The sequence below is a fragment of the Cebus imitator genome, unplaced genomic scaffold (assembly GCF_001604975.1).
Source record: "Cebus imitator isolate Cc_AM_T3 unplaced genomic scaffold, Cebus_imitator-1.0 Scaffold38, whole genome shotgun sequence".
NCBI lineage: Eukaryota > Metazoa > Chordata > Mammalia > Primates > Cebidae > Cebus > Cebus imitator.
In genome coordinates, this window is record NW_016107353.1 from 8,782,746 (window position 1) to 8,793,104 (window position 10,359).

General features: G+C 35.0%; 1 protein-coding gene across 1 annotated transcript in view; it reads left to right on the plus strand.

The window, feature by feature from the left end:
- Nucleotides 1–9,588, plus strand: part of RCOR3 (REST corepressor 3) — a 63,071-nt gene extending 53,483 nt beyond the window's left edge. Inside the window, exons 10-11 of the mRNA XM_037737445.1 lie at nucleotides 6,044–6,285; nucleotides 6,745–9,588. Coding sequence (XP_037593373.1) covers nucleotides 6,044–6,285; nucleotides 6,745–7,089 — 587 coding nt within the window. The 3' untranslated portion in view covers nucleotides 7,090–9,588. The remainder of the gene's footprint in view (nucleotides 1–6,043; nucleotides 6,286–6,744) is intronic.
- The last annotated feature ends 771 nt before the right edge of the window (nucleotides 9,589–10,359 follow it).

Consider the following 10,359-nt stretch of genomic DNA (forward strand, 5'->3'; position numbering starts at 1 on the left):
TTTCACCGTGTTGACCAGGATGGTCTCGATCTCTTGACCTCGTGATCCACCCGCCTCGGCCTCCCAAAGTGCTGGGATTACAGGCTTGAGCCACTGCGCCCGGCCTTGTTACAATTCTTTTTAAACCAAGCATATTAAGACCGTTTTCTTTCCTAGGGCTTAAATATGTATTTCCCACCTTACTTTCCTGTTCCATCTACTTATACTGTTGTTAAATAAATGTTAGTCATTTAAATAAGTTTCCCTTCTTTTTCTCTTAATTAGAAGAGAGGGAAAACCATGCTCAGATCAAATAGGAATGTCTGTTTACACTTTTGTAATCAGTCACTTTATTATGTTAATTCTAGTTCTACCTATGTTACAATTTTAATAGAATTTTTCAAGAGTCTCCAGGTAGGATATCATTAAAACTGCTAATTTAATCCTCTTAAAATATTTGCCAGGCAAGGTACTTCTACAGTTTCTGTCATGTATTCCAATCCTAAGTATCTAAATTTTTATTATGACCAAATTTTATTATGACCAATAATGATATTTCCCTATTGTGTTAATGGTAAAATGTTCCTGTTTGTAGCATGTATGTATGTGTGTATGTGTGTGTGTGTGTGTGTGTATTTTTTTTTCCTAACCTTATAATACTTTTAGAAGTTATCCTAAAATCCAACTTGATATTCATATGATAAACAGAATTCAGAAATTAAGAATTTCAAAAGGGGCCGGGCGTGGTGGCTCACACCTGTAATGCCAGCGCTTTGGGAGGCCAAGGCAGGTGGATCACTTGAGGCCAAGAGTTTGAGACCAGCCTGGACAACATAGTGAAACCCTATCTCCACTAAAAAAAAAATTAGCCAGGTATGGTGGCGTGCACCTGTAGTCTCCTGAGGCAGGAGAATTGCTCAAACCTGGGAGGTGGAGGTTGCAGTGAGCCGAGATCACACCACTGCGCTCCAGCCTCAGCAACAGAGTGAAACTCTTGACTCAAAAAAAATATTTAAAAAGGAATTAGATTATTTTACGTGTATCTTTTTTCCATGTAAAATGGAACAATGATTAGCTGTTTTCAAAAAAACAATGCATTTAAATTATAGTACAAAACACTTTTTAAAGTATGTAGAGGCTAGAAGCATGGTATACAGTATTTGCCATTTTAATTATAAGTCACCTCTTAAATATATTTGTTTCCTAGTCATTAGTGCTTAAGAAAAAAATGCTTCCCAATTAAAATTTATGCTACTTTAGGATAAACAACAAATTTTTTTCAATTGATGTTAACTTTAGTTATTTTTTATAATTTCTACCTTTTTGTATAAAACAGAAAATGACAGAACTGTGTTCAGGTGACTTATGCTTATAGTAAAAGTTACCCTCTCTTCTTGTATTTCATTCACCTTTTAAAGATAAAGTTGCAAGTCTAGAAATTGTCTTCTTTCTAATTTTATCTCATACTAACAAAAAGGTTTGTAAAGGAGAAAAAATAGATTTGGCAGTTAATTAAAAATAAAAGGATGGTAACACAGTACACAAATGATCAAAAGGAAGAGGAATGAGGAAATTCATATCTTTACATCTGAAAAGCACTCTTGCTTTAGAGATTATTTTTCTGTTATAGCAGCTACCATAAGAACGGAGGTTCAAAAATATAATGGTCAGCCCTCTGATACACTTACATTAAATGATCTGTGGTTCAAAATTTCCAGCATTTTTGTAATGGAATGTAACTTATGTGATTTTGACTTTTAGCCCTTTCCATATATACATCAGTCACTGTTCCATTGCTATTGATACATCTTCTACCTTCTAATACGGAATTCTTGAAGAGATTTGCAGGAGGTGGAGAGAAATGCACACTCCCAAATGGCTTAAGTTTAAAATGTATGTCTTAATGATAGAAAAGAATCATATCTCTGGAGTTGCTAGATGTTCTTATATTTCTATTATTTCAAAAATATATGTTTGAAAAAATTAATGTTTCACAGTTAAACTAAGTACATGTTCACTTTAAGAAATTTTGTTGTGAAAGCCAGAAAAAAATCCTCTGAAATTTCACTAACTATAAGCAGCTTACCATATTTCGTCTTTTGGGGTTGTGTTTTTTCTTTGTTTGTTTGTTTTGGAGACAGAGTCTCACTTTGTCACCCAGGCTGGAGCTCAATAAAAGTATCTTGGCTCACTGCAACCTCCACCTCCCAGGTTTAAGCGATTCCCGTGCCTCAGCCTACCTAAGTAGCTGGGACTACAGGCATTCACCACTATGCCCAGCTATTTTTTGTATTTTAATAGAAGCTGGGTTTTGCCACTTTGGCCAAGCTGGTCTTGTCCTGACTCCAAGTGATTTGTCTGCCTTGGCTTCCCAAAGTGTTGGGATTACAGGCATTAGCCACCATGCCTGGCCCCAAAATCTAATTTAAAAAAATTGTTTTAAACTTACCAAAGGCGCCTATTCATGCTATCCCTTCTAGCTTAAAAAAGAAAGTTTCAGATTCCATTTTTAGAGTTGGGAAACATCATATAAATTCTCCTGAAGTTATCACCTTCTTACCAGCCAAAGATTTAAAAAAAAAAAAATGTATGGACAGACTCTACTAATTCAGAATGTCTGATAATTCAGATAATGGCTATGCTAAAGTCTCTACTGCTAATAAAAATATCTTCTTTGGCAATTTTAAAGTATTAACAAGACATGTTTTTAAAAAAAGTATGCTTTTGCATTGAGTAATTTAGATTCCTGGTTGGAGTATGTGGGCTTTCATAAAATGTAATGATAGCAGGATATCCTAATGAGTCATATTTTTATGTTAATTCCCAAATAAAACTTTACATATTAAAGATTATAAGGTATCATCTGCCAGCATAGAAAGCAAAGTTGTTTCATTGTAACTTTCAAATGAAATTTAGAAATTTGACTGAAAACAATTTTTTTCTCTTCCTAGGAAACATTATTTGCCTGTTCTAGGGTAATTAAATGTTTATTCCACTAACCTTTGAAAGCAACCTCTTGCCGTAGAAGTGAGACTTTAGCAACTATGGTTCAAGTGTACCTTTTACATCTTCAGGAAGTGAGGTTGACTTAACCATCATATTTAGCTCTCTTCCTGAGAAAGCAATCCGATCACTTTGTTTATTATCAACTATGAAAAAATAGTGGAGTGCCCTTTCCCCAGGCACAGATTGAAACTAGGATAGCTCTGATGCCGTAAGTTGTTAAAGTTAGTTGCTGCTCATCACTACCACCTGCTGGTTGTTCCAGAAGCCTAGCTGGAGATAATTTTAAAAGAGCAGTGTCACTGAGTCAGTTGGAGTTTCACTAGTTTGCCTAGTTGCTAGCAACAGTATAGAGCTTAAGAGTTCCATCTTCTAACCAAAATGCTGTTGAACTGTGCCATTCTGAGTGTGACGGTGAATAATTCAGCCATATATATCTAATACCTCTTGCGGTTTAGGGAAGAATAAGCTTTATAGGGAAGAAAAATCATATTTCCTTATTTTCTGAGCACTCCAGTTTACTCAGCATTGTAGTAATACTAGTGCTGCTTTGTATTTTCTAGGACGGTACTTTCCAACCTTTTTCACATCATGGTACACAGAGAAAATTATGAAATCTGTCACAGCATACTAGGCAAGCAGATGAAGCTGCTCTTATCCAAATAAGACTGCCAAGGAGCTCCAGCTATTCCAGACCCAGTCCAGCTATCCTTCAGGCTGAGGGGATTAATATCTAGGCACATCTGTTCTCAGGACGTTGATTGGAATCCTCAGCTAAACTACAGAAATCTACAGTGTGCTCTGAGCCTTGAGAGTTTAGACTGGCATATATGAGTTAATTATAAGCATATTATAGTTAATTTAGAAGCATACTTGGGTGAGTTAGAAAAAGATGTTGACATTGAATGTCTCTAGAAACTCTAAGGCTCTTACAGGAAGTAGTTTTGAGTTTAAGGTCTATAATTAAAAAAATGTAAAACTTTGGTGACAAGGTAAAGTCCATTGAACAAGAAAAAATCAAGAAGTGGAAGATCAAAAGGAGTATAGTCAGAAGAAGGGGCACTTATTTAATTTAATGAAATCAGACTTGGGGACAACTAGAGTTTGGCATATATTTTGCAAAATAAGTGTTCTGAGGTTTATGATATCTTAGAGTTGGAGTCAGAGTTAGTCTTAATGTGGCTGCTTCCTAGAAATACATTCTAATCCTAGACTTATTTAAGATTTTCACTCCTAAACTCGTGTATTCGGTAGGGTTGGCCATTGCTAGAATGTAAATTAAGTGTCCCTTATGAAAATTTGTAACTGATAGAACACTATATTTACTATATTTGATTTCTAATTAGTAGTTATTCTTCAATGCAGCAAACTCAAATTTAGAATTTAGAAATGGCACAGAGACTCACCCTTCTAAGAGTTGTTATTTTCTAAAATATAAAAGTAGTAGAGAAGTACTTTAATATATAACAGTAGCTCCTATAAACTCTCAGTTGAATCCAGTCACTATTAGAATTTATACTTAACTGTGAAGTTTAAAGAAATCAACCTCATGTGTTTAAAGGGAGTATAAATTCATTTATGGTGATAAAACATTATAAACAATGTCTATTTTTACTTTATTGTCATGTACATGTATTTTCTTTTCAGAACACAGCAAATGAGCATAGCTTACAAACGCAACACTCTACCTTAAAAATGGGATATAATTAGAGGATAATAATGTCAGACCTCCTGTCCAGAAAGCTCTTAGATAAAGGAACTCCCCTCAGAGTCAAGCCCAGCTACTTTAATGTAGCCAGAGATGCTTATTTTCAACTTTTCAATTTAAAATAAAGCAGAATTTAAAAGTGAACTTGTGTTACATCCTGTTGGTGCTTTAGAGTAATTGACTATTTCATATTAATTGGTATCGGTAAGAATAGCATTTCTGCTGGGTATTAACATATCCATTTATTATTCTCTCATCTGTGATCATATACATGTTGTTTATTTAAGCCCCCATATTTTTGTCTCCTTTCTCATCTCTTTCATTAATGAGTTACTGTTTTCTGGTATTTTTGAAAGCAGTTATCCAATTATAAAAGTTTTCAACAATTTTTCCATTTTGAGCTAAGTGCATCTCTTTCTAGAATGAGTCTGTGAACTTCTTTTAGAATTCCCTTAAGAGGAAATTATTATCCATTTAAAATTCTGTAGTATAGTTGACAATCTCAACTTCTTAAATCAATTATTACCCTTCATTATAATGAAACTTCTTTAGTGTAAAGTTAGATTCTCAGTTAATAATATATATCCCTTCTTCAGTTTAAGGTAGTGATGATGAACACAAGTGCTCTTCAGGTAGTCATTACTGTTACCTTACTCTTTAAGCTGTAATCTTTCATCCATTCAATCTTTAAAACTACTAGATGAGTTAAAATCCAACTGACTCTGAAAAAAAAAACCTTCCCTTTTTTAAATCCATCATCTTGTGATGATTCTCCTGCTTTTCATGTTTAAGTTCTTAACTAATTTCAATTTGTTGGTACCTTGGTGGTATAGGCAAATATTCCTGTTGAAGTTAGTATTAAGACCAAAATTATAATGCTTTTCTTAATGGGGGAACCCTAAGGCTACTCACTCAGTCCATTGAGGGGATAAGAGAGATGGCTCATTCCCATCCAGTTTTGTTTACAAACGATGTTGCTCAAATTTAGGTGACTGGCTACTAGGGAAATAAATGAATGTGGAATTGAGGATGGAACAAAGAATTCAATGCTTTACAATAAATGGACTGTATTTGAGAGTTCAAGAGAGGATTGGAGAAAATAACTGAGTATGTAAAAAATGGTAAGTTTCTGATTGTTCAGTTGAAGGCAAGTGGCTGGCTCGATGAAATGACATAACTGATAGTTTTCATCTGTGACCCTGATGTCTTAGCCTCTATCTCAGAATTGAGAAATGAGCAGAGTTTATCAGAAAGGATTTTCATTGCTGGTATCTTTTGTGTGTGCATGATGTGTAGTACACACAGCTCTCCTTATTGATCCTTCACAGGTGTATTATTTACTTTGCCTTCCAGGTGTCCGCAAATATGGTAAAGATTTTCAAGCTATTGCAGATGTAATTGGCAACAAGACTGTTGGCCAAGTGAAGAACTTCTTTGTAAACTACAGGCGTCGGTTTAACTTAGAGGAGGTATTGCAGGAGTGGGAAGCAGAACAAGGAACCCAGGCTTCTAATGGTGATGCTTCTACTTTAGGGGAGGAGACAAAAAGTGCTTCTAATGTGCCATCAGGGAAGAGCACTGATGAAGAAGAGGAGGTGTGTTTGTGTATGGAATTTGAGCTAATATGAGTTGAGGAATCACCATTTTGTGTGGTGTTCTGTAAGGTTAATTTGTCAGAGGACTAGCTAAATTGAGCATGAAAGGTTGACAATACACTTACTCAGTGGTGCATCTATTGACTCTTAAGTCATAATGACATGCTAAGTTCTGATTCTAGAAGAATGGAGAGTGTATTGTTCTTTCATAGTCTTATTTTTATTTCCAGTGTTAAGCTGTTTACAAATAAAGATGCCTGTTTGGTAGCCTCGTTGGTTTTTTGTTTTTTGTTTTGTTTTGTTTAAAATAAAAGAAGCTTGTGCTTCCAATAAACACTGGTGTTATGTTTTTGTTTTGTTTTTATTTGTTTTGTTTTTCCTGTGACAGCCCAAACTATATTGTATTAAGTTCATTAGGACTTACATCTCATATGTGTATTTTTGTTTCCTCACCTCTAGGCACAGACCCCACAGGCTCCTCGGACACTGGGTCCATCACCTCCTGCCCCATCATCCACTCCAACACCAACAGCCCCCATTGCCACTCTGAACCAGCCTCCACCACTTCTTCGTCCAACACTGCCTGCTGCCCCTGCTCTTCACCGGCAGCCTCCTCCACTCCAGCAACAGGCTCGGTTCATCCAGCCCCGGCCAACTTTAAATCAGCCTCCACCACCTCTTATTCGCCCTGCTAATTCTATGCCACCCCGTCTAAACCCAAGACCAGTATTGTCCACGGTTGGTGGTCAACAGCCACCTTCCCTTATCGGAATTCAGACAGATTCACAGTCCTCACTGCACTAAAAATTAAATTGGACAGAGCTGCAGTAACTTTTCACCCCATCATTATACCAGTGCTCATCTGACTGATGAAAAAGGGGAAAGAATAATCCTTTCTAGATACCGAGGCTGCAAACTAGTTCTGTGGCAGTGGACTAGCATAAGTGGATGTCTAAGAAACTTTTCAGTTCACTAGACTAAAATGTTATACAACAAAAAGCCTCCAGTTAGCCTCCTTTCTAGAGTATATGTTCGGCAATGTTGCTCTCATAAAAGGAAAAAAAGATTTAAGTATTCTATATACCAAGTTTTTGTTTTGTTTTTACTGTATTTATTTTATTGAGGTTCTTTATATTCCTGCCTCTTCTTAGTCAAGGCTCTTAGTACAGAAATATTGACTTAGGAATTGTGAAAACTCCTTAATTTTCTTAAGTTAAGGATGTTTGGCTTTTTTCTTTAATTTTTTAAAAAGCATTTTCCTATGTTAGGAGTGCAAGAATAGCCGGCATTTTTGACATATGTTCATTTTATGCATATTTAAGAAATTATAGCTGCATATCCCTTCTTTCAAAAAAATGTTGCTTTTTTTCCTAAAGGAATTTTAATGTATTCCTTTAAAAGAAAGCAATTTAATCAATTGCAAAGCAATTATATGAAACCACAAAGAATGTACTGAACCTACTAACCCTTTAACATACAGTGTAGGGTCCTAGCGCAGAGTCCTTGTTGAAAGGTCATTGACTCATCATCTATTAGTAATGAGAGAATTGGAAGAACAATTTTACTTACAAATGAGAACTTAATTTGTTGAAATATAATCTCTTTAAGTTCCTTGAAAATGGAGTTAATTTTGAAAAAAAATTTTTTTGTTGTTGTTTCTAAATGCTATCTGCTTTTAACTAGTAGTTGCCTACATTTGGGGACTTAAGAGAATAATTATGTTTTGTTAGTTATGTAGACATAGTGGTTATGGAAGCGTTTATTTACAGTACCCTTTTTGTGTTTGGTTTCTGAACTTAAAATTGCCCTCATACTTAATAATATGGTCTGCATTTAATATGAAAGGTGTTTTCTTGATAAATCTCTATTGTACTATTTGGATACATTTGTGTATTCCTTGCAGCCAACCTGTGTCCGTGGGATTGGTTTAGGGTTAAATCATCAACATATTTCATAAAATAAATTTAAGAATTTGTTCTGTGTTATCTAAAGATGTATCAGTATATTGTCACAATTGTGCTGTTAACTAAAAATGCTGAGACCCTTTTTCATAGAAAAAAAGACATCAAGTCTTAACCCATAATCATTAAGCACTTACAAAGAATATTTTACAAGTGATAACTATTTCAACAATGTGTAATTAGTATTTTTGATACGATGATTTCATATTGGAATCATTATTTGTGCAAAGGGACAGATCGCTTAGATTGCTATACGAGTGGACATAGGCTAAATGTTTGCACATTCACAGTCTTACCACGTGTAGAATACTTCACAACATAGTCAACATCTAAGACCCTAATTTATGTTTTGAAAGATCATGTGTTCCCAAAGTATTTTCTATCACTGGCTCCACAGCCTTAAAGTGCTATAGATTTAAATTCATTGATTAGTTTAATTTTTGATTTTTAACCATTTATTTCCATAAATACCCTATGCACTGGCATATCTGAAACTCTTTTCCAGCATGGGTCCTTTTGTTTCTCATTGGATTATATTAAATAGTTCTTGGCCCTGGATTATAACCAGATAAAGTTTAGCTGATTTAAAATTCTTAATATTCAAGAATTTATACTTATTTTTTCTTTAAAAGCCGCAGGGGACAGTTAGATATCTTAAAATATCTAAAGCATTTTTTTAAGCAGTTAGATTGTCTTGCGTATGTGCATACTATACCTTTACAGCGTTTATTGTCTTGTCTCTTGTCAGTAGACCTTCAGTACACAGTATGTGGGATATGTCAGTCAAGTTGGTCAGCACCAGCAACTGTCCAGCTGTTCAGTATATTGTGATTCATTTAAAAATCTGTTCTATCCCAGACATGGGCCAAGGTGCTGTATCTGAGGGATGTGCTGTAATTTGATTTACATACATTAGAGCACACAGTAGAAAAACCTTAGCTTAATTAGTAATACGACACATGTATATAGTGAGATGTCTTTATTGTGTGCTTTGCATATTTTGTAAATACTTTGCACGTCATTATTTTTCTTTTTTGTTTAAGCAGTGTTTGGCCTGGAAGAGTGATATGCTTGCTGCTTAATCAAAGGATTAAAGATTTAAAGATGTCTATGTCTTCTATTTTTATATAATTTAATGTTCTATGAGGAATTTAGTACCTCTTCACTGTGAAATTCGAAATAATGATTTTTATAAAAGCAAAACTAGGACTCTTTTAATGGCGATTTTCATTAATTTCAGGGTTATCATTTTTGAAAAATATACACCAGAGTGTCTTTTTTAAAATTACATAACTAAAAATAAATCACACTGTGGATACAGCTTATGAAACTAATGGAAAAATGTTGTTCTATATGATTTAATTTTAGTGTAATGGATAAAGGTAAAGGTAAGTTATGATCAGAACTTTAATAAGCTTACAACTGAATAAAATAGAATATAAAATAAAGATGAAAGGATATGAAATTCTGTCTTAATGTAGGCCTATATTCTTTTTAGGAATAGATGTAGGGAGCCAGCCAAGAATGTGACTATCATTATTTTTAAGAATATTTAAAATGTTGCAAGTACAGTCATGTCCCTTAACAACAGGGATATGGTCTGAGGAAGGTGCTGTTAGGCAATTTTGTTGTGTTGTGAATCAGATTGTACTGTACAAACCTAGGTGGCCAAAGCCTATTGAACACTTAGGCTATGTGGTATAGCCTTTGCTCCTAGGCAGTATTGGCAGTTGTAACACAGTGGTAATATCTGTGTATCTAAACATAGAAAATGTATAGTGAAAATACAATATTTTATACACACACACACATATATATTTTATTTTATTTTATTTTTTTGAGACAGGGTCTTCCTGTGTTACCTAGGCTAGAGTGCAGTCGCAGGATCTGGGCTCAGCAACCCTTGCCTCCCAGGCTCAAGTGATTCCTCTGCTGCAGCCTCCCTGGTGGCTGGGATTAAGTTTTGTATTCTTTAGTAGAGACGAGGTTTCACCATGTTGGCCAGGCTGATCTTTAAGTCCTGATCTCAAGTGATCCACCCATCTCTGCCTCCCAAAGTGCTGGGATTACAGGTGTGAGCCACAGTGCCCCACCAACATTATAATCTAAAGGA